Here is a 24,653-nt window from a genome sequence, read left to right on the forward strand (position 1 = left end):
GGATTCATCGTAAAACAATCACTGATGAAAAAATTGTTGCTTTTTATCATTGCAGAAGTCAAAAACGAACTCGAGGATCTGATGGCTGACATCAAGAAAACCGCTAATAGAGTCAGAGCCAAATTAAAAGTCATAGAGCAAAATATCGAGCAGGAGGAGCACACAAATAAATCATCGGCCGATCTGAGGATACGCAAAACTCAGCACTCGACGTTATCAAGAAAATTCGTCGAGGTCATGACAGAATACAACCGAACGCAGACTGATTACAGGGAGCGATGTAAAGGAAGAATACAGAGACAGTTAGAAATCAGTAAGTGCGACGATTTTGTATTTTTCTCAACCCTCGTGCTCTTGTGGAGATATATAACAATTGTTTGAATTTTTGTTCGTACATACTTGCGAGCAATCTTGCTACTTGAGAAAACTTCCTACCTACTTGTACGATATATATATGCCGCAATTAATTTTAATGATACACGAGATCTTGAGATCCTTGATGATAATCATAAGTGGTTGTAGCGCGCGGAGCAATATTAAATTTTTCTCGCGAATAAAATACCGCCCGCGAGACTAAATTGATTAATTAATTTTTTTAGCGGGTAGAACGACAACTAACGAAGAACTCGAAGAAATGTTGGAACAGGGTAATCCTGCAGTCTTCACGCAAGGAGTGAGTATTTATTTTTGTTACCAACTTGGAGTTAACTTCTAACTCAATGTTTCCGCGTGTTTGTAAATATCTCAATTGCACTGATTATTATTTTCATCACGGCCAGTGTTAATATTGTATTACCGTAAATGGATTCGATATAAAATATAAGATATTGTGTGTATGAACTTAGTGTTTTAAGTGTATGTAAAGCGCATCCGCCCGTGATACTAATTTTATATTGACGCAGATTATTATGGAAACGCAACAAGCCAAACAGACTTTAGCGGATATCGAAGCGCGCCACGCTGACATCATAAAATTAGAAAATTCCATCAGGGAACTGCACGACATGTTCATGGATATGGCCATGCTGGTCGAGAGTCAGGTAGGGCACACCGAGCATTTATTATTACTTATTATTATTATATTTCGTCCGCCCGAGAAGGGGGTGGCGGTTATAATACGCTTTTACCGAGAGAATTTATTCTTTAATAATATTATCATTGATTTCGTTCTTCTTTCAAAACCTCGAAACAGGGAGAAATGATAGATCGTATAGAATATCACGTGGAGCATGCAGTCGATTACGTGCAAACGGCCACGCAGGACACCAAAAAAGCACTCAAGTATCAAAGCAAAGCCCGACGGGTAAGTTCGAGTTTTTTTATCGGCCATAAGATAAAATTCAATTTGTACTTAATTATAAGCTCCCGTGGCGATTTGGTGTCTGCGGTTTATTAACCACCATTTTACTTCATACTAATCATCATCTTATATCTACGTTCATAACGAAAGCAGTAACGACGATATATTTTAACACCTTTGACAACCCTTTCGATTCATTTTTTCAGTGTTTGTTTTTTTCGCTAATCAACTGTTATCGAAATTTCATTTTTGGTTAAATAATGGTTTTTTTTCAATTCACTGTTAAATTTTCATTTCAATACTGTCAATTAGTGTTCACGAAATAACTATTGTGTTCGATGTAAAAATGTTAGAACTAGTTAATTAGTTTCTTGCGTTGCGCGTTATTTTTTGAACACTAATCCGTAGCTAGCAAAAACCATGCACTCATAAAATTAATAAAAAATGTTATTACTATAAGTGTGAAAATTGTGTCTCTGTCCACTGCTGCTCTACCCATTGAATAAATTTAGTATAAAAACATCATATATACTAACTACTAACTAACAACTAATATCATGATGGAGTTGACTAATCCGAGCAACTAATAGGTTGTGACGTGCTTGATTATTATGCGTTTTACAAGTCTAAAACGTCGATGAACACCATCCTGTCTGAGACGAATTAGTGTATTATTTTTCATGTGTATTGTGTGTATTTTGGTTGTGATTTTCAATATTCGTTCGGAACCATCGTTAGCAATTGTCATAGCACTCCGTGTGCACACGTGAAGATTTCAGTTTTTTTTTTTCGTTTTTTTTTTTGTTATAAGAAACCAAGACCTATTCTTGCAAAATTTTCCACTCACGTTATGAATTCCTGCAGCATACAATATAATACAATTATAACGCGAAACTAGCTACGTATGCAATAATCGTTTTCAGATTCATCTCAATACGTTTACGCGCGAAAGTTTGTTCGCGATCGTAACTGCTGATAATATTATGTGCGTCGACAATTAAAGACGAAAATTAGCGTACGAATAATTCTTTACTTTATGTATACGAGACGAATCTGCAAACTTTTCTACAAAAGGGAACTGTTAAGCCAACTCATATACACTCGCACACACAAACACACACACACAGAAAACTTCTCGAATTAACACTAACGTTAAATTAGTCTCGAAATGATAGCTTTAAAGTTCTTTCATTCTTGTGGGAAAAAAGAAACATTCGGTAGAACAAAACTTGTATAGGTAAACTCGGACGAGAAAAAAAAAATAAAGTAAAATAATAAAACAAACTGATGCTGCGGATCTCGACGGTCACTTACTGTGTACAGTATATATACAGCCTGCTTGAGGCCAACACTTCGAGTGTAACACTATCGAATTACCCATCGATTAATGTTTGCATGGCTGTCGATAACGAACCAATGTATCTTCTTACTCGACCATTCATATCCGAGCGAATGAACCTGTTAGGTACATTGCAATTCATATCGTTTTGAATCCTTAGAACTTTACACCGAGTTAAGAGAGAGAATTACAATAACAACTGATCGATGCTATCGTGTAATTTTCATCAGTTCGATTAAACATTTTTTAATTGTTATTTTTTGGAAAATTTTCTGCATGAGTTTTGTTGTAATTGATTATTTTTCACTTGGCATGCATTGATACGTAAAAAATGAATGACGAACCTTAGATTTTTTCTTAATATTTATTACGAAAACGTAGAAACTAGTTTTTATACGGTCTTTCGTCGTTCTAAAGTTTCTCCATAAATCTGCAAAATTATCAACATGAAATTCGCGTTGCTTACAGCGCGACGCGAGTAACGAGCGCGTTAAGCTAAATGAGAATATTAGGAATAGAAAACGCGCGAGTATATATGCAAACATTATAACGTACGTAACGAAGGAGGAAGAGGCAGAGGCGAGCTTCTTTCGTAATTGTGCATAGCACAGTTTTATCTGATGACGATAATCGCGCAGAGTCGCCCCCGCGATGGGTTCGTCGATGCCACGCGCGAGATAGCGCGGCGTGACGCGTGCAGCAACAGATACGTGTATAGCAGTATAGAGGCTATAGTAGTAGTGGCGCACAAGGGCTCTGCAAAGCTGCAAAAGCGCCGTTTTCTGTTTGTTTTTAATTGTCACTGCGTTCTCGGCTCTGCCTTTAATATTTTAGAAGATTTTTCGTTTCTGGTTTTTTTTTTGTTGTTGATAACCCGGAGGCAGCCAGAGGACGTCGAAAGAGTATCTCCTTTTCGACCTTCTTTTCATTTCTTTTCTTTTTCCTTTTTTTTTTGGTAACGCATTCGTTAAGATAGTTATTAGAATAAAAATTATTTTAATGTTTATATCATACGATGAAGTTCGATAAGAAAAAAAAATATGTCTTCCACCCACATCTGTTGCATTTAACAAAAATAGATTTTGTCTTTCTATTTCGCTCGCTCTTTTGAACTATCTCTCTCTCGCTTTTCCAATCGATACGGCAAAAACAGCACTCGATGTTCGGATTGTTTAACTGGCGCCGACGGAGCGAGCCGTAGAATCTCGGCGAGATATGCGCACTCGCAGGACGAATATAGATTCACGTAAACGAAAAAGTAAGGAATTTTTAAACACACATTCTCGCAATTTGTTCCGTAAATTTCGATGCAGTATGTATCAGTACTTCGTTATAGTATGTAACGCGCGTATCATCGTAATATGTGCTAAATTAGTATTCCAATGCTCGATCAAAGCTTATTATAGAATGTTCGATTCGCGACTGACCAATTTCAACGATTCCGTACTTTACATTGTAAAGCTGTGTATAAGCTACTGAGCAAAAAAAAGGCTTCGCGAGAATTACAATATTTTCGGATTTGTCCTACACTGTAGACTTCTGTTTTATTTTCCCCGTAGTCTCGTAGTTGAGTAAATTGAGTAAGTTTTATATTGCTGTATTATACGCTCGATTTAGTTTTTGCATATTTTGTAGTAGTTTTTTGAAATTTATCTTAGTTTATTCAATTAACTCTCGTATTATTGTGAACATTGAAAGTATGAATTTCATGTCATATCCATCTTTAATTGCTCGAGATAAGAAGACTTAAAGTTTCATGATACTTGGAAAGTCTTATACTGGAAATTTTAATTATTCACTTAGCTAGTTTTATTTCCATACATTTGTCAGAATTTCTAATGTATTATGTTACCAACGTCAATGTTGTCGTTAAAGATGAAAAATTTGTTTTTTATTTATTAACAATTTGCTCTAGTTTTTCTTAGTTTTTGAATGTTCATCCCTACTAAGGTTATTTTTCAAATTTGATCAAAGGTACAGAATTATTTTAGTTAATCAGTAACCGCGTGGGAAAAAAGTCACGTATTTTTTATCATAAATTTCACAAATCACCTTATCCCGAGTATACAATGACTTTGTTTTCGGAATTATCCGTAAGAGGAAAATGAACGACCCCGAAAAATCAGCATCATCAATCAACCATCCCTTTTTTCATCTTCTTTTTGTCCACAGAAAATGATCTTTATTATGATCTGCGTCGCCATATCGCTCGTCATATTAATCTCCATACTTGGAGCGTTCCTTCCGATATTTTAAACGTCAGTAGTGCATACCAGAGAAATTAAAAAGGATCTCTGACAAGTAGTAGATGAAAGCTGATAGATAGTAATAAAAATGTGTTTCAAAAAAAAAATAAAACAAACTTTATCGGATAGGCTAAAAAAGTTCACATTCGAAGATAATAAATGTCAAGTCGTGTTGAGAGGACAAAAAAGTGTGCGCGTGTATGTGTGAGTGTGTATGCAAAGGACGCGTTAAGGTGATACAACATTGCTTAAACCAAATAATAAATTCAATTAAACTTAACTGCATTATGTAAAAATTAATAATAATATTAATGATAATTTACCTCTCGTATAACGTATGGCAATCGTGTCTGTGTCGCGGCGATTGCGACAGTAATAGTACTCGAGCATAACCAAATACGAGATGCGCATTTTAAATGGAGTTATATCAATCTCATCGGTATATAAACGATTGTACATTACTGCTTCATGATCATGAAAAGCGAACGAAGTGCGATGAAAAAAAATAAAATGAAATAAAATAAAAAATAAAAAGTAAAGAAGTAGCAGCACACGAACTATTCCATTAAGCAAACAGAAATTTAATACTAATCGACGAATGGACAATAAAAAGGCTAGTCTGACCCGAGCCCAAAACCGACAGAATGAGAGTAACGAAAGTGTTCGTCGACACGAACGATGTAACGAACCGGAGCGACGTGGAATAATGTGTTACATATACATAGATATATACATATATACGTTCGTTCAATATTAATTGTATCGTCTGGGGGGTGAAAAAATAAGTAACCCTTTTTCAAATTCGATTCGAATAGAAAAAATATATATATTATACAGATTTGTAAATACGATAAATGACGTTTTCAGACTGCGATATAGAGAACAACACACGATTGAAACACACATACACGAACAAATTTTAATAATTTTTGACGCGCGAAAATTCCTAAAACCACAAGTTTATCGCATTTTGAGTTTTTTTTTCCCCGAGATTGAGTATTACGGCTGGTTAAGCAAGGAGGTACGCTCGATCCTCTTTCGTGAAAGAGAGAGCGAGACAGCACACGTTGCGCATAAAACATGATTTTTTCAAATATACATCTTTGTAGTAGTGGGTTGATAAAAAAAAAAAAAAATCTAGCAGCTGGCACGATGCATTATGCATCGGCATCGATTAAATGTTGTAGAATTGTAAAAAACCAAACGACACACACAAACACAAGTAGATCGTTCGGCCGAGATCATATCGGAATGTGCCTTCGAGACGACCGTTTCTTTAATTTTGAATCAACGTGGCTTTTCGATCGTACTTTTATCTGCAAATCTAATAAAGACAAATGAAGAGGGGAAAATAAAAAAAAAAGTAATCGTGGGTTCTCGATCTATTTTTAGCTTTTTACCGTCTTTCTCTATCCTCGAGCTTTCTCTCTCTCTCTCTCGTCATTCGCGGAATGTTTGCTCTGTAAAAATGTGTTTTATGCGTCAATGTGGCCTCGAAAATTCGTTCCTCACTAAAAGATACAACACACAGTTCAGTTGAATCCGTGCATATACACTGATTGAAGCGTTTGAAAAGAAAAAAAAACACAATCTTGACATTATTTTACTATTCACGAGCTCTTTAATGAATTTTCATTGAAACCATAGTACACTCACACAACGAATTTGTTACACTATACTTAAATGGCTTATTTCTATGATACATAATATAATACGTGCGTCTGTGTGTGGCGGAAAAAAGCTTGCGTACGAATGCAAGTTTTTATGTGTGCAAAATATCATTGCGATAAATTTTTCCAAAAATTCAACTTTTACGTGTGGCTACTACATCTCGATGTTGTCTGTGTGTGTGCACTTGTCAATTGCGCGCGCGCGCGTGTGTGACTGACAAAAAAAAAAAAAAAAAAGAAAGAAAGGAAGCAAAAGAAGAAAAAAAAGAGAGAGAGAATCGTTTACGCTTATATACAATCCGCTCCGAGTGTTGACTTGTTTATTTTCGCGAAATTAATGGGAAAAGTGTTTCAGCGCGCGTGAAAAATTGAGCGACCTATGCACGAGAGTCGCACAATTATTCATTCGTGTCCTGGCGCTGCCAAACAACTAACAAGCATGTGTGTGTGTGTATGTGTGTGTGTGTGCAAAGTTAACACCGGAAAAGTGAGCGACGAAAGTATAATTATATATCTATAATCATTTCATCATCGTTCATTATATGTGTTTGCTATACGATGTTTCACTGGAAAACTAATCAATTCCGCTGCTGCTGGTGCTGGGGCTGGCCGAACTGCCGCCGACTAACAAAATTGTCATGTAAAAATTAATGCTTCATCTTGTGCTCTTTAATCAAATAATCAATAATCTCTCTCTCGAACGTCATTGGGAGGCGCACGAGAATGACGGCTTCTTTAACCCGCGGCTGTATGTGATTAATTACATTATTATTTTGGTGTCTTTTATCATACTGCAAAATAAAATAAAAAAAAATAGCGCGTTTTTTACTACAAATTATCTTATGTTTTTGTTTTTACAGAAAATGATTTTCATCATAATCTGCGTTACGATTTTAGTCATCATTTTAATTGCCGTACTGGCATCGACTCTGACATAAAAGACACACGCACGCAATCGAGCGAGAGAAAACTTTCGTGAGCGTTGAAGGAGAGAGAGACCACTTTGTCTTACGCTTCTAATTTTAATTCGTTCGTTTTTAATTGTAATACGTATGGATAAGTACGAAAAGTTTATTATGTATAAAATATGAACCAATTTGTAACTATGTAAACTATATAAAAGAGCGTCGATCAAGTTCGCGCGCGCGAAATTCGTACAAGTTCGAGGCGCAATTGTGTGTGCATTTTTTTACCGAATTTCCTCAATGTCTTTTCAATGTCGCGCGCGCGCGCCTCTCGCCTTCGAACTTGTCGCTCGTTCTATAATCTCTTGAACTCTCTGTGTCTCTCTTAAAATAACATTACATATTTCTAATTGTCAAAAGTCATTCGTACTATTCGCGCGCAATAAATACTATTAAGTTTCTAATTGTTATAACGCGCCCTCTCGTCGTGCTCTTAAAAGTGAACCATTAATTTTGCGCGTTTTTAGTTTTATCGCTCGCTCGTAATATATAATTCGTACCCTTTAAGTTTATTATTCGTTGTGTAAGGCAATGTGTAAGCAAGTTGAACGATTGCATATAATCCATCTGCGTATAGATATATATATATGTAGTTGTAATTTACACAGTATAGACTATATTCCCACTTGAGCGATCACGTGTACTCTCGTAAACTCTCGCGGATCTCTCTCTCTCTCTGCGAAGATGAGGCGATAATTTGTGCTTCGAAATAGTTAGTAAATTACACAATATATCCGAGCTAAGAATCGTGATATATATATTATTATATACAGATATAAACTAAAGAGTACGTCGACACTGCCTTCCGCTCACTTTTGTCTGTATATCAATGCGTATATTACGGCGTTTATAATCGATTAAGATAGCACGATAAATTCTTGCGAAAATTTTCAATGTATTATTAAAATTATTGTAAATCGTGCTAGTTTTACTCGATAACAAATTTTTGAAAAAAACGACGCATATATAAAGCATACTTGTTATCGGCGCATCCTTGTTCAAACTTTGTAATATTCAGATTTATTTTAATTCTTTAACGAATGGATGTATGATATTATTGAGAAAAAAAAGAAGAAAAGTTTTGTTTATATGTAATCTTTGTACAAAGATTTAGATGCGAAATATAAGAGAGAGAGTGAGACGACGATTTTTGCGCGCGCTGCTACATCACAGAATGAAATGAAACAAAAAATAAAAAACAAAAGTGCGACAAGACGGAGCTTCGGAAAAAGCTTTCGGTCGTTGCAGGCTTGTTTCGCCTTAAATACGAGCCGTCGCCGCCGCCACCAACCAAGTAACCCACCTACACACATACTCTCATTTTCATTTGTTCGGGAGCGTATGGTATTTCAAGCTATACAGTGCGACGAATGAAATCGAATAAATATATATATAGCTAGGCAAAAAAAGTATTTGGAGAGGACTCGTTTCGTTCGCAAGATTCATTGAGTGCGTGTCTCGACAACGTCGGGGAAGAAAGAACAGAAAAGAAAGAAAGTTGTATGCGCACGTGTATGTAACATTCTTCGGAGTTATCATCATCTTAAAGAGCCTCGTCATGTCATTTCGAATCAGCTGCAAAGTAAGTAATTGAGAGCAATTGCGTGACTTGATGTAAATGGCTCGTGTGTTACTCATCGATGTTAATTATTATACCATATACCTACTAATATTATGTATAATATGTATCTAGCTCTCGTTGTTGCATTTCACTGCAAAATACAAAAACCACACATTTTTATTATATGTAATCTATACATAAAAAAACACTTCTCCGGCGTACTACTACTATTACTACTACTACTATTACTACTACTACTGATGTATTATTTTCTCTTAACTGTTGTTCATATAGCGTGTGAATGGTAACGTGTACTGATTTTGTTTATATGTACGTATAAATGTTTTTACCTTCCTGAGCATAAGTAGAGACTAAACTTTAGACACTGTGCTAGGAGGAATATATTATATATAATTTGATATCAATTTCCAAAGGCGTTGCATTGATGTGACTTTAAAGCTTCGCTTGAATGACCGACACCCAGATATTATATATTTACAAAAAATGCATGTAACAACGAACAAACAATTTTCTCTTACCCCGGTATCAAACAAAAAAAAAATTACTTTGATATAAGCCTCTGATTTAAGTTTCTTTTTTGTTATTTAATGCCAAGATACTGACGAATAAATCTTTTTTTCATTTGTAAATTGTATTATAATTTTGTATTATTTTCGAAGCTTTACACATAGGACATGATTTCACTTTTTTTTCTCCTTCACTTATTGTACCGAGCATATATATACCTTATACCACTATTAGATTGATTACTACTTTTCAAATCATTTGAAATCTCGCTCGGCAAATTCTTATTGACGTCTTGTCACTAAAAATTTAGGAACCTGTCGAGCTCCACACGGACCGAGAGTGAATTTCCTTTCGCCTTCTTTTACGGTCTATCTATAGATAGATTTTTTCTTTTTGATCAGTGACAAGACGTGGAAGGAAATCCGAGCAGGTTTTAAATTATTTTCTTACAACGTTATCTTGTGAATCTCATCATTGTGCATGATATTTTAATAATGATGGATACAAAATGTACATATTTGAAGTTTCATTGTTCAGTTAGAAACTTGACTTTATATTGAACTTTACATACACAATGCTTTTCTCTGTGCAAATTTTGACATTAAAATAACTAGACGAGATACCTTCAATGTAATACCGTCATAAGTATACATATCACATACACCATAGTAGTGCTAAAAAAGAAACCGACTGCATACATTAGCTATAGAATTTGCAATTGAATGTAACGCATAAAGAACGTCGTTATAAAAGTTCAAAATTAGATTATTTACCTCAAATTATCGATACAATCAGTCATTTTATGTGCGACATGAATGGTACTGTCGAGGGGTGGTAAAATCCACATGGAGCTGAATGTGGCATTCAATTCGTCAATCCAATTAAGTACCTCATTCAACTATATATCTCGTATATGATTTTTGCATCGTATACACGCATACAAATATTTTACGGTTGTCATGTAAAGCCAAATGTAGATCGATCAGCGGCGCATCGAGGGCATTTTTAGTAGTTAAAGAACAAAAGTCGCAATGCGTGTTGTGTACACATCATCAGAATTCGAGGCAGGTATCTTTTTTTTTTTCAGTGTATCTTTTACACACACACAAAAGCATCATCGTCGCACAATAGAGAGTGAGTCGACGCACACGTTGAGAACGCAAAAATCTCGTCGATTACCGGATTATCGATTAGGGTACATAAACGACGAGAATTTCGCTAGCAGTACTGGACAGAAAATTTGCAGAATTATTTTCATATATATATGAATGTATAGGATATACATAGGTTCGCTCTGTAATCACAAGAGGAAAACGATACGACACTGATCCCCGCACCGCCCGAATCGATAATTGCGATATATGTATAGGTGGGAGCGAGTAAATAAACCAAACGTATATTAAACATGTACATACCATTATACCCAACATAAATGTTAAATGTCTACCTCATACAAACGTATATTATATTTATATACATAAATGTGCACATGCGTTATTGGATGCATAGTGTATTATGTTCATACATATGCGTGGGAATTGATCAATTATTCCATGCCGTTGTTGCTCGTGTTTACTAATGATTGTTTTTCTGATGTTTCGCATTGCCTACCTCATGGAAAACTCGTCGTTGCGGAGTATAGAAGAAAATCATGATCATGATCTGCTTGGCCATTCTCGCCATTATCCTTGCGACTACTATTGGTAGCTACTTCGGCCTGTGAATCACTCGGTACAGGTAATCATTTATAAATATGTAAATTTTTTTTTAGAGAGAAAAAAAAATTAAAACGACTTGATTGAATTACAGAAAAGTTCAACGACGTTATCGAGGTAGATCGAGCTCGCTTTTTCTCATCGAAGACCCAGTCTGGAGTGTCATCCCGTGCATTTACATTCAACCTTGGAGGAGAGCAGCCCCAAAAAAAAAAGAAACTTTAACGCATATCGCCTTGAGCCCTAACGAATGACAGGCACACACACACACCGCGGAAGAGAGAAAAAACCCCGCAGAATAAATATACGACTCGTGGGGAAAAAAAGGGTCGTCTCCTCCTCCTCTACTCTCTCCCCAAGGGTCGATCAATTCCACGGAGACGCTGTAATTTCCGAGAAGTTTTGGACGACGTAGAAAAAAGGCAAACTCAAGGCACCCACACACACGCGCGCGCGCGCCCGTTCGTCACCGCTGACGAGGCTACTTGTATAACTACTAGTGCTTTCACATTATAGTTTACAACTGTCTATACGATAAATACGAGAAAGTGCGAGAAAAAACCTCGATAAAATTGATAATTTGACTTTGTACGCCACCAGCGCTGCTCATCTCAGATTTAAAGAAAAAAAAAATAACAACTCGTAGCAATTGTACACACCATATAAAAACTCTTTGAAATCTCTTTGAAATTCACGAAAAAAAAAAAAGCAAAAAATAAGAAGAAGAGGAAGAAATGACGAAACACGTACACGCGCCGATGCGCGTAATATACAAAAAAAAACACCACGACACACAAACGCACATATACACACGAGAACAAAATAAAAAAATATATATATAAAGTAAAAAACATGAACACGTTCGAGTCAGCAAAAATCTTCTTATATCAAATATATCGATTGAAAATGTTTTATCGAACGCGTCGTTATGCCTGTAGCGTGTAATAATACATAGCTTATATGTAATGCAATTATACATATTACATTAGACAATGGTCCGTGCAATTGAAATTATATTATACTCGGTGATCGGTCGAGGAAAACGAAGAAGCGATATAGAAAGCGTTTCTGCCGCAGCAATAAGTAATGATTAACTCGTAACGGAGTTTTAGGAAAAATAAACAAAAAAAAAAAAAATTATATCCCTTCGTCGTAAATTCATAATAGGTGTGAGCGAACGAGGAAGCGAACGAAATGAATCAATCACGTTTTTTGGACATACTAACGTATTACATATGAAAAAAAAAACAAAAAGAAGCATTGATAAATGAACGCAATGATGCAACAATTCAGTCTTTAAAATATTAAACATTTTAGGGAATCGTTCGCATGTTATATAATATATTACATGCATACCTTCACACACATACACACAAGTCGGACGATCGAGCCCGAGAGAGTTATATTCATGAATTATAAATATTATATGTATAATATATTGAATGAAAATTTTATTGCTCATTAATTGCTATTAAAAAAAATATATAAATATATATCAATACGATTAATTGCGAGTTATACGGAAATCGTTGCTTGAACTTCCGCAAAATGTGGGAAACGATTGAACGGTTCCGAAAAAAAAACGATTTTTATCTATGATATATCATTATAATAGATCGAGATGCAAATATAGTAAACGTTAATTGCGACAAAATGTTATAAAAAAGCAAAGAGGCTTTTTGTTGGAAATTTTATTATAAATACTAATGTACATGTATAACTACGTTGTCGAGGTTTGTACTTATGATTCTAGCTGTTCTCACAGAAATTTAAAGAAAAAATCAATGAATTATAAATTAGAAGAGCAAAGTAGGGCACGAATTGTAATAACTCGCTCATTCATATCAATCGATCGGAGCGATGATTGTGCGAATTTGATGCCCCAAAAATTGTACAAAAAATGTAACTTTAATTCTAGCTAGCTATACTAATTATCATCGACATTATGATCATTATAATTTTTACCATAAAATATCATTATCGTTCGTTATTGTAACCGACAGAAATAATTAAATGCATAACAGTATTGTATCACGAATAATTAAAAATTTTTAAATAAAATACGAAGTATCCGGATATCATGACTCGTAATGATATTTGAAATAACAGTATAACATGGAAGTAATGAACAAAGATATGAAAAATGTGAACGAAGGCACGGGATTTCGTGCCATCTTCCAACTTGGCAAAAGAGATAAAAATAAAAATTCTTCGTCAAAATTGTTTTATCTAAAATGAAAAATATTAATCAAGTGGTCATGTAAATTATTTTACATATGTTTCCATAGCAGGCTTACATTATTGTGATTAACAGTTTCAATTGTTCATTTATTGTCAATTTGAAATAGACACACTTTCATGTACTTTTATACATGAGGAAATCCATGACTTTTTAACAATATATATATTTTTTACGTAGTTCTTACTGTATTTCATTCCTGTAGCTATATAACTATAGCTTTAAAATTGTAATATTACTTTTGAAGTTCGAAGCATGTGAAAATAAGTAATTCAGACTTTTTCAATCTCGTCCATTCGATTTAGGCGAATTTAAGCGTGCGTAAACGATGAGTAAGAATATAAATATATTCTCGAACAGATTAACCGAAAAATTGACAAAGTATTGATTTTACCTGCTATCATAATTTTCACAGTAGTTCAAAGATTTCATTTTAGATATCAATGACTTATGATCTTTAGTCGTTTAAGTGTAAAAATATATATTTATAATGATAAATCAGTTACATCATTGTACTATGAAGTTTTTTTAAAAGTGTAAATTTTAGAAATTGTAATTTACAGCTATCGCTAATGAGTTTTCAATAGAATATCTATAGTTATTACTGTCATTAAAATTTATTATCATTGATATATTTTATAAGTCAGAGCTATAAATATTTAACTAAATGTTTTAATGAAAAAATGTATGTAAAGTCTTTAATTGGATTGATAATAAGATAGATCTCATCGTGACTCTGAATAGTTGAAAGTTTTTTGGATTTACTTATGTATATAAACATAATTAGTGAATGCTAAACGTAATCTGCCATTTAATCAAAAAACTCGACGCAAAATTTTCATTAATCGTAATGATAGTGTCATAAGAATATCGCGTACTTAATAATTGCAACGACAATTTGAAAAAAGAAGGAAGATATGGTTTTGCAACTCGTATAAAAAAATATTGATTGCATGTCGAAGCGTATTATTGCCGAAGCTTTTCAATATTAAAAATTTTTACAAACCCGTGTCTTCGATACATTAGACTTACACCATTCGCCAACCACTGCATAAGTATTAAAAAGGTCACATTTAATTATTAGCACTGTTATCTACAAACGACACTAACAGATAATACAAAGGTATAAAAAGAAATACTCGAGTGATAATTGCTGATTTTTAAGGAATTAAAGAAAAAAAAAGTTTTTTCCAAGTCTATGCATTAAATGTGATTGAAGTTGAAAAAAAAAATCATTCGAAGAAAAAAGTTAAATTTGAATTGTTACGTTTAAACATTTCGCGAGATTCACCGCGAGATTCTAGTCCATAATGTAAGTAATTAATATTAGAAAATAAACGCTGGAGAAAACGTACAGTCAATAAAAAAAAAATGGTCGCTCGATTGATAATTAATATTGACGGTACAGAAAAATTACGAGTAATAAATGAGAGAAAAAAAGTTGAGCGAAAAAGCGAAAAAAATAAACGCCCCTTACTTCGTGATGTACGAGTGTATTCTCGCAAAGGTATCTTTCGATAGATACGCTCAGCTCACGACGATTAATACGACTAATATTACTACGGTTAATATTAATAATGAATAATAATAATTGCCGAGTAAATAACGGGCGTTATATAGTTAACAGAGAAAAAAAAACTTAAAAATAAAACTTTTAAGGAACTGTGATCGACTTGCTTGTGGCGCGCCTGAAATGTATTATAAATCAAGATTTACCGTTTAATAATACTAACATATTACACCGTACATTGATATATTTGCATTAGCTAGTTCGCAGTATATTAAAAAAAAATAAGTACGAATTTCTATTATTCGATCGTACATTTTCAAAGAATTTTTTCAAATTCAAGCCACACTTCGCGCACACAAGAACCCATTATAAGATAAATATTTATAATTCATCGCTAATAAAACTAAAGAAAATTGCGACTTGACGTTGATACCCCGACGTCGACCGGAAAACAAAAGCGAAGCACGATATACTCGAGTTACGAGTTTGTGCATGTTTCATTTCGAGATCTTACGTACTGTAAAATTGGACTCGAGACACACACACTGCACTGAATTTCGAAAAACAAACGTTTGAATGAAAGGTACCTAAATAATAAATAAACCATACTCTCTCGGACGAATATTCAGTGAGACGTTTCGAAAGGAAAGAAGCGGGCGAACGGACAAAGAATGGTTTATTTAAGTAAAAAAAAAAAAAAGAAAATAATCCGAAACAAACAAATCAATAAGACGAAATACAAAACGACTAAAAAAACCAAGCAAATAAAGAGAGAGAAAGAAAGAACTCAATCTAGTTTATAAATACACGATTATTAAAAAAAAAAAATATATCTCTCTGTCCACGAGTTTGTACAAATTTTGAACGTGTCCTATTATTAAAACGCCTCTTTAAACAGCTAAAGATTTAAATGCCGATATCGCATAGTGCATATAATTACCGACTAAAACAAACGTGTTTCAAAGTAATTAATTACGGCAATTAATTATTGTTACGTAAACAGTAACGCATAGGCGATCTTATAGTGATCCTTGTTACTTAGGAATTGAGCGCGCGTGACAGGATTAAGAGTAAATGTATTGTGTATACATGAGAGGGGGCGGCTGGTTGTATATTGAAAATAAGACAATTTCTTAAATTGATTAGGATAGCAATTAATTAAGAAGTGAACTACGGCAACAAAAAATTTTAAGAAACCATTATTAGCCATTATACATTGTCTTATATTTTAGATGAGAGGGTGGGAAAAATTTTTCAAATCTTTGTGTTAATTAGTGGTAATTACGATGAAAAAAAAAATCCAGAGAATAATTCAATAATATTGATATTAATGCTAACAAAAATCGGAGCACAATCGACTTGTATCAGCAAGAGTTTGGCCTAAAAAAACACGATAAATAACAGATGGAACAACAGCGACTATTAATATTTAATAAGCTAATTATAGTGACGACAACAACAACAACAACAACAAAAGTTGATTGATTATAAACAAACAAAAAAAAATCGAGGTAGGGAATAGCTTTTTATGAAATTTAATCACGCGCACCTGCCCTGACTTATAAACACTGCATAATAAACGTCTAATGTAGTATATATAATTAAAAAATAAAAAAACACATTTTTTTCATCGATTCAAAGTTTTAAGGCCATTTTAAGAAATAAGGAGTGTAATGCGTAAATTTATCAAAGTATGAACTATTGTTATAAAAAAAATAATAAAACCTCAGCATGATCTCAAAATGCGCGAGTGACGAGCTCGATAATGATTAAATACATTTATAGCGTAATAAGGCGTAAATAAGCAACTGCGATGCTCAGCGAGTGCTGCGATCGAAAATTTCGGCATTGTTCTCTTTATTTCTCTATCTTTCTCTCTCTCTATCTCTCTCTTTTCCCGTTTACAACCGATATAAAATTCCATTCGGAAATGTTTGTGAATAATAATGGTCTCTTCGGCGTTTTCTGTCTTCCTACCCAAAATATAAATCAGTTGCGTTTGTGCTGTTATCGCGCGCGCGTAATTATTTTTTTTTTTTAAAGGAGAAAACAAATTTCATACAATCACTGAAAGTTAATTATCAAAACCGAGAATTTCATGAGTTATCACGTGCAAGTATAAAAAAAATGACATCTATAATAGGTAACGAATGGCGAAAAAGTATAACGTTTATTTACATTTCAACGGACTAGATTAGCTTTCACAGTGGTTAATATTAAAAGCAAAGTATTATTATCAATGTAAATGTATTTGAGAATATAGTTGCAAGAGTTTAGAAAAAAAAGGAAACATTTTTTGCGTATTCGATAAAACCGAATGATTTGTATAACGTATGGATCTATGCTTGCAAAAGCGCAAGGATTTCTTCTCGATTCTTTAATGCCAAAGACTTAAAAAAAAACATTAGTGCGCGTAGAGTTCGAACCTCGGCACAAAAAAAAAACAAAACCAAGCAAATTTTTCACACCGATAATTAAAACTAGAAAAAAAAAAGAAAAAAGAAAACAAAAGAGATCATGAACATTTAATATAAATGTTGCCTCACACACTGTGTGCACTCGAGCGAGCACGCGACTAATAAACTTCTATTGTTATGTCCATCTACTTGGATAGTAATTGCTTCGATAAAAAAAAAATAAACAAACAAAAACAAAAGCTGAACTCATCTGCATTTTTGTAGATAATAATATACGAACTCGATATATGAAAATTCACGGACCGCTCGTAAATGCAGGGAGGGATATTATGAAACGAAAAATACACAAAAAAAAATAAAATGAAATGGAAATAAATCGAGATAGAAAAAAATTCCAATAATGTATGTGTACGCTGTATCCACTGGTTACTTTGTCGATATTTTATTTTGAACTTGACATTTGTATGTGCATTGAAGCTGCATTTCACTGTTGATTGTTCACCTAATTTAATGTTGTAATATACTTTCCTTGAAAAAAAGTTTAATTTAATGAATCTGAATGACTCTTACTGAAGGCTTAAAAAGTTAAATGTTTCATTTCCGAATGTTTCTGTGAATACTTTTTTTACGAGTTTTTGTATGCTGACTTGACTTATCAAAACGCGTCCGTTTAGTTCGAATGATAGCCGAATAATCTTATCACAATTATACGATTTTACCAAATGTCTGTTGAAAAAAAAATTGTATACATTGCTTAACATACTGAAATGTCAAAAATAAAAAAAAAAAATAAAAAATATGTATGGGTCGGTGTGACACGAATGCAATGAGACGAGCTACTTTAATAATACCTTATGTGTGTCAATTCCACTTTCAGCTAAATCATAAGATTGAAAAAAAGTGTTTAGAGATAAATAATGAAAAAAATTTGAAAAAAAAACAATTGACGAGGCAAAAAGTGAAAAAAAAATTTTAACTAATACAAAAATTTTATGAAAAAAAAAGTAAAAAAAAAATAAGAAAGCCCACACAAGTGAATTTCATGCGACAAAGTGAGATTATATTTAATGAGCTATATAATTATTAATTAAATCACTAAAGCAAGAGAACAAGCGTATAATATTATTAAAAAAAAAAAAACAGTGCGTACCGTAAATAGAAAAGTGAAAAAATTTACGAATACTTTTTATTGTAGGTATTTCATAGAGACAAAAAATAGCAAACAAGTTCATAAGATAATTATAAGAATTCTGTATTTAATGATGAACTTATCTAAATAAATCAACGGTGTTTTCTGCCTATGAATATTAATATCTCGTACTCTCGTCGGGTGACTAATGTACATTTTCTCTCGAATAAAATGAAAAATATGATGAAATTAAATTTCATTATTTTCTTCAATTACCTCGAATTGTTGACTAAAGTTGTTATTTTATTTTGAGTTTGTCAAATTTTGCAATTTAATTCTCTTTACGTAAATATTTCCTTTCTATCTACTCTAGGATATAGAATAACAAAGATCAGTATAGATTTTCTGAATAAACTGCTTTTATTTTTCAATCTAATATTTTTATTTTAAACTATATTGCACTTTTAAATCATTTGAACAATAATTATTCATATTATAAATAAAAAGTAGAAAAAATGAGATACTTCATCTTCAGATCAATTATTAGTAAATCTAATATTTTTTTCAATGCACACTTTCTTATTAATATCAAGGTAATTTGCCTTATTAATAATTTGCTATGTACATCATTGCAACATTCTCTTCTTTGTCTTAAAGCATAACATATGTTAATATTAGAAAAAGTAAATGGATAGTTTACAATTTCTTAAATAGAATTAGATTTGGTATAAAATAACAATCACAGTTTGATAACATGAATAAATATATACAAGCATAGATATGTTTAAGTACTGATAGTGAGTATCAAGGCTATCATGGCTGTGTCAATAGTATTACATCAAATTAGCGCATATTTGTGTATCTTCCTGAGTTGATATCACTTTAGCTTTTTCCAGTAATTGGTCTTCAAATTCACCATCTTCATACACTTGATTTTCAGGAGCATGTAGAGCTCTTTCTCTTATAAATTGTGTTACTATATTTTTATTTACGTGTGACATGGTTAATCTACATCCCCAACTCAATAATGCTAAGGGCTGAATAAAAAAAATTCATGTATAAATGGCATTGAAAATTGGAAAAAAATATTTATACAACTTACTCTGTCATCATCCAGTAAATTGTATGGTGTTATTATATGTCTACGAAGACAGCCTTTCACAATTTTTTTCAATTTTTCTACTTCCATTTTATTAGCACATGGGTGATACAACATAACTATTGCTCCATGCTAAAAATAAATTGCAAATCGTTAACAAAATACATCAAATTATTTCAAATTTTTAGATTATTTACCTCTAAGCTATGGAGCCATCTTTGCACAGGTAAGTACTTGTATTCTCCATAAACAGGCCATATAGGACGATGAGTTCCACTGCAGCAATTATATTTATATAAATATTTTCAATTATCTATTGAAATTGAAAAATAGAAAAGAACAATACTTACTAAAGTGGAATGTCATCTACATATTCAATTCTTTCTGTCATACATTTATGAGCTGCCTTTAAACAAAATTTTTATAATTTAGGATTGTTCAATACAAAAAATAAATTTATGCAAGGATAATGCAATTATTTACCATATAAAATTTAGGAATTGTTTCACAATACCAATTGGGTTTTACTTTAAAATCAGGTACTGTTTTTTGTCCATAACATGTATGACTTGTCGAAGAGTGATCCCAGTCAACAGTTAAATTTGTCTAAAAGTACATCATAAAAGTTATTGAATAATAAAGAAAGACTTAAACAATCAAAGTATTACCTTTCCATCATCGCACATATGATTTTTCACACCCATGGGGACATATGTATTATCAGAAGTTTCATCTACTTTAGAAGTTTTATTGGAAAACACTTTGGGTGGTGCTTGATATTCACCAGGTTTACTAGGTAACCATTTACCATCCCAGTTCTCACTGCTCTTTTCAGGCTTTTCAGATTTATGAAACACTTTGGGAGGTGGTGTGTACTCTCCTGGCCTTTGAGGCATCCAACGTCCTGTCCAATCATCATCAGAGTTAGATGAACTAAACTGCTTTCCATGATTTTCATTGAGATTTTTCAATACATCCATCAGATCAATTTTCATATTTGTATTTTCATCTAAAAAATTAAAATTATCTGATATGTGAAGATATTCAACAAAAAATTTTTTATTTTCAAAAAAGTTTAATAAATATAAAAATAATACGAAGTATTTAAATTTTTTCTCATACCTTTAACTTCGTACTTATCAGGATAACCATTGACATTTGAATAAATGGCTCCAAGTCCCACGATAAGGACGAAAATGTTAAAACCGAACATTTTTGTTGATGACAGCTGCTACAGGTGACGTATGTAGCACAAACATATCAGCCGCTCGGCGCTAGATCTCACCTCACACTTGTGCCCACTCGCATCGGTACAGGAGCAGCGGAGCAGGCAAAACCGCAGGTTTGTCGTCTGTGCGTATACTGTACAGTGTAACAAGCAATCGAATTCTTGACTGTCACATTACTTATTTTTTTGGCTTAAAATATGGTAGAAATTTCAATGCGTATATTTCACAGAGATGATGATTTGGGCTCGTAATAAAAGAATCAAAATCGTTGTTCGTTGTTATTTTTTATTCGCTTTATTATTTTTTTTTTTGTAACCATTTGTTTCTAACGAAAGACAAAAGGAAGAAAATTTTTGATGCATCATGAATTGTTATATTAAAACATATTGAATATGCATATATTTCAACCAGTTGAATCAAAAAGACTCGTTATTAATTTTTAATCAAGAAAACGCATTTAAAACTTACAATTTGACAATCTTAAATTTATTTTATTTATAATTTAAAAATATTATATGACAATTCACAACAGTTAATTTTTTTTTTTTTATTAATAACAGGCTTGTAAAGTCAAGTTATATAAATCAGTATAGAGAACAACCACTTGTTAGATTTGTTATTTTACAAAAGATTTTTTCTGTACAATTTCTTATAAGGCACTTCAGTTTCTGTTCTTATGCAAAAAGTTCATGTGAACCTCGGAAATTTTGAGGCAGTTATAGCACACTCATGTACATGAAAATCTCAAAAAATAACATTGTAACACTAATATGAATTAACATGAACGTAAATATCCTATTAACAGGTAACGATGAGTGATTCGATTTATTATTATTTATGGTAAATTCATGTATAAGATTACAAAAATGTGAATATGCAGTAGATGAGAAAGGACAAATCGGATAAAAGAATTTGAAATAAACGACAAAAATAAAAAACAGAAGAAAATTAAGAGGACGATCAAAAAAAAAATAGACGCGCACAATGTACACAGGTATTAATTATAAGACACTAAATGAAAATGATTTTGAAGCACGCTCCTATACGCTAAGTTACCTAGTATATACACAACTATCGATTTATCAAAATATAGTACGGACGTTCTACTTTTATGTATTTAACATTTTAATTGTTTTGCCGTGGTGTAAAGAGGATATAAAAATATAACCGCCTATTACAATATTTACTTGATAAGATCAGACTTCATCGGAAGCTAGTGAATCTTTAGTATCGACAGGCGAGGAAGACTTCTCGTTTCTGTCTTGCTCTTTCATTTGTAAGGCTACGGCAGACTCTAAAACTCGGATGCGACCCTCGTGCTTCACGATCATGGCTTTAAGTTTTCTGATTTCTTCAGCAAACTCTTTAATTACGTCATCCTGCAAATGAAATATTGAAATAAGTTATCTAATATTTTACAAATCAAATTGTTTCGCGATTTACGCGAAAATTGACGATAAATGACACTTACAGGAGGACCTGATGCTGCTTGACCTGCACTCGTTGAATTAGCACCAACTTTTGCTTTACTTAAAATATTTGTCTTCTTTTGAACTTTAAGATCGTTTTTGGAAGAAGTGGGCTGATATCCATCTCTCAATGAAATAAAAATAGGCTCTGCGTCCTGACCGGCTTCCCATTCTTCCGCTGTGATTGCTGCTGTGTCTCCTGGAGTATCAGGATACAAATCTTCTTGGAAAAGTTCAGACTGCAAAAAAGTATTTGTGAATATTTAATTTATGTTTCTAATGAAATTTAGAAATGAATGGTCTTTTATAAAATTTTATACAATACCTTTCTTGGCACAGTCATTGAAACTACTTGACAAAAACCAGAATTATTCAGTCGATAAAATCTTGAGATTTCGCAACTATTAACATCACATCCTCGTTTAGGCATCATACCAATTCCTCTTTGAGGATCAGGTGTTTGGAAAGTATTAATATAATGAACAAATGGAGGTTCAGGAGTTATTTCAAAATAGCGAATAACTGAGTCTCCTTTTCCGCAGAGATAAACTAAGTTTGTGTCAGGATCATACAGAGGAAACATGACTCCATTACTGGTGTCAAGCTCCAACATGGTTATAGGTTCTGCAAGCATATCTGGTGCTCGCAAAGAATACTGTCGCTCTGACATTTTGCTGAATCCTGTTGTAAAGATGAGACCACCCCTAAATAAATTAAATACACAAAAATTAAAGTTATTTCACAACATTAAGAACATTTTTTGATATTGAATTGTGTCATACCTCAAAAATATAGCTCTCGTAGCTTTGCTTCCCTCGTGAGCAACAGCTTCTTCCAAAACGTTTCCTGTCCTAGGTTCAATAATTCTGATTTTTTTGTCTTTGCACGTGGTGACTAGTCTGGAACCATCCCAGTTCCAGCATGCCGAGTAAACAACATCAGGATGGCAGTCTATTTTTATCATGGCATCCGCAGTACCCACGTTCCATATAATAACTAGATTGTCCGAGCCGGCTGTGAGCAGAACATTGAGCGCCGTTGGATGCCACAGCACCAGGCCCACCCTGCGCTGGTGGAGCTGCAGATCCACCACAGACTCTGTGAGTGTTCTGGATATTCCTCCATCGGGTATTTGCCAAACTTTCACCACGCAGTCTTCGGAGCCCGAGGCAATGACATTGTCGTTGTGGGGACACCATGCTATATCGAGCACCGGTCCCTTGTGGCCACCCACCAGAGGATGATCAGCTGGTATTCGACCAACCTGAGACGATCAAGCAAAGAAGAAGAGTTTTTAAATTCCAAAAATAGATGGCAGAGAACCAGACAGAAAAGAAAGTAAGTCAAGCTTGGGCAATGAGTCATGAAAATTAAAATAAAAGCTTTTGTTACCAATTAAAGAGTTCAATGCAGATTCGTTATTGACCTCTAAGAGGGATGAAGGGGGTTAGCACGAGGGGGATGAGATGAAAACAAAATAAAGTGAAAAAAGCTAAGCCCAAAAAAAAGAAAAAAAGCGCGCGCCTCTCTCGCTCACCTTATTGTGTGGTAATACTATGAAGGCACCGCCTCCGGCCGACTCGACGATTATGGCAAGGAACTTGGGGTTAACCGCGCAGAAAGTCGAGTCCCAGGAGGACTTGGACACTCTGATGTTGTCGTAGCACTGCTCGCGCTTGAGCGGCGTGCCGTAGACGTGGCGGAACTTGCTGCTTCTGACCACGCGAAACGACATTGCGAATTTTTAATTTAAAATAAATATAAAAATTTTATCTATATCCGTGCACTCTCTGCCTCGTCGTCGTCGTCGTAGTCGTCGTCTTCGCTCCTCCGATGTTGGGATATATATATGATAAAAAACGTCTGCAGTGCCTGCCCGCTGTGTTTACGTTATATATATATCCGTAGCTTTTTTTTATAATTATATTATAAAAAGTAAAATGCGGAGCCGATGCGTTGCTGTCGTTGTTGTTGTTGTTGTTCCTCGAGTGTCGGCGGCTGCTGCTGCTGCTCCACTGCTGCTGCTGCACACACGCACACAGTAACACAGACACAGACACAGATCAACCCCGTAGTCGTCGTCGTTGCCGTAGTTGTTGTCGTTTCAGCTGTGGGCCCTGCGACTACTGCTGCTGCTGCTGCTGCTGCTGCTGCTGCTCACTGCCGATAAAAAGATATACTGTGTTGTATACTGCTGGCTTTTGCGGTTTTGGCCTAGTTCTGCCGTCGCGTATTTA

The 24,653-nt window shown here is 33.8% G+C and overlaps 3 protein-coding genes across 5 annotated transcripts in view; 1 reads left to right on the forward strand and 2 right to left on the reverse strand.

Annotated features, from left to right (window-relative positions):
- The window catches only part of LOC106649640 (syntaxin-1A), a 34,839-nt gene extending 15,981 nt beyond the window's left edge, over positions 1–18,858 (forward strand). Inside the window, exons 4-9 of one of the 3 annotated variants that reach the window (XM_014367138.2) lie at positions 56–313; positions 600–673; positions 903–1,040; positions 1,193–1,303; positions 11,252–11,346; positions 11,419–18,858. In XM_014367138.2, coding sequence (XP_014222624.1) covers positions 56–313; positions 600–673; positions 903–1,040; positions 1,193–1,303; positions 11,252–11,332 — 662 coding nt within the window. In that variant the 3' untranslated portion in view covers positions 11,333–11,346; positions 11,419–18,858. Of the gene's footprint in view, positions 1–55; positions 314–599; positions 674–902; positions 1,041–1,192; positions 1,304–4,811; positions 7,389–7,415; positions 9,697–11,251; positions 11,347–11,418 lie in introns of those variants that run through there. The other 2 variants (XM_014367140.2, XM_023457667.1) reach the window with 2 other exon arrangements.
- Positions 18,859–19,143: 285 nt separating this feature from the next.
- LOC106649614 lies at positions 19,144–20,986 on the reverse strand. The gene is made up of 7 exons (XM_014367088.1): positions 20,841–20,986; positions 20,387–20,727; positions 20,202–20,324; positions 20,069–20,124; positions 19,916–19,994; positions 19,722–19,850; positions 19,144–19,656 (listed from the first exon to the last, which is right to left on the reverse strand). The coding sequence occupies exons 1-7, from the start codon at positions 20,929–20,931 to the stop codon at positions 19,453–19,455; spliced, it is 1,023 nt and encodes a 340-aa protein (XP_014222574.1). The 5' UTR covers positions 20,932–20,986; the 3' UTR covers positions 19,144–19,452.
- Positions 20,987–21,212: 226 nt separating this feature from the next.
- LOC106649582 (coronin-1A) lies at positions 21,213–24,375 on the reverse strand. Its single transcript, XM_014367042.1, has 5 exons — positions 23,954–24,375; positions 23,199–23,680; positions 22,742–23,120; positions 22,419–22,655; positions 21,213–22,326 (listed from the first exon to the last, which is right to left on the reverse strand). The coding sequence occupies exons 1-5, from the start codon at positions 24,149–24,151 to the stop codon at positions 22,144–22,146; spliced, it is 1,479 nt and encodes a 492-aa protein (XP_014222528.1). The 5' UTR covers positions 24,152–24,375; the 3' UTR covers positions 21,213–22,143.
- Positions 24,376–24,653: the final 278 nt, after the last annotated feature.

This window comes from Trichogramma pretiosum, unplaced genomic scaffold, assembly GCF_000599845.2.
Source record: "Trichogramma pretiosum strain Unisexual culture from Peru unplaced genomic scaffold, Tpre_2.0 scaffold132, whole genome shotgun sequence".
Lineage (NCBI taxonomy): Eukaryota > Metazoa > Arthropoda > Insecta > Hymenoptera > Trichogrammatidae > Trichogramma > Trichogramma pretiosum.

Bases quoted from the DNA above. Each gene is read 5' to 3' on its own strand.
- LOC106649614 (XM_014367088.1), bottom strand. From the start codon at position 20,931: ATGTTCGGTTTTAACATTTTCGTCCTTATCGTGGGACTTGGAGCCATT. The intron at 20,728-20,840 runs GTATGAGAAAAA...TTAATTTTTTAG, and splicing joins TGATAAGTACGAAGTTAAAG to ATGAAAATACAAATATGAAA. The intron at 20,325-20,386 runs GTAATACTTTGA...ATGTACTTTTAG, and splicing joins ATATGTGCGATGATGGAAAG to ACAAATTTAACTGTTGACTG.
- LOC106649582 (XM_014367042.1), bottom strand. From the start codon at position 24,151: ATGTCGTTTCGCGTGGTCAGAAGCAGCAAGTTCCGCCACGTCTACGGC. The intron at 23,121-23,198 runs GTATGACACAAT...TAATTTATTTAG, and splicing joins ACGAGAGCTATATTTTTGAG to GGGTGGTCTCATCTTTACAA. The intron at 22,327-22,418 runs GTAAGTGTCATT...TTTCATTTGCAG, and splicing joins AAGCAGCATCAGGTCCTCCT to GATGACGTAATTAAAGAGTT.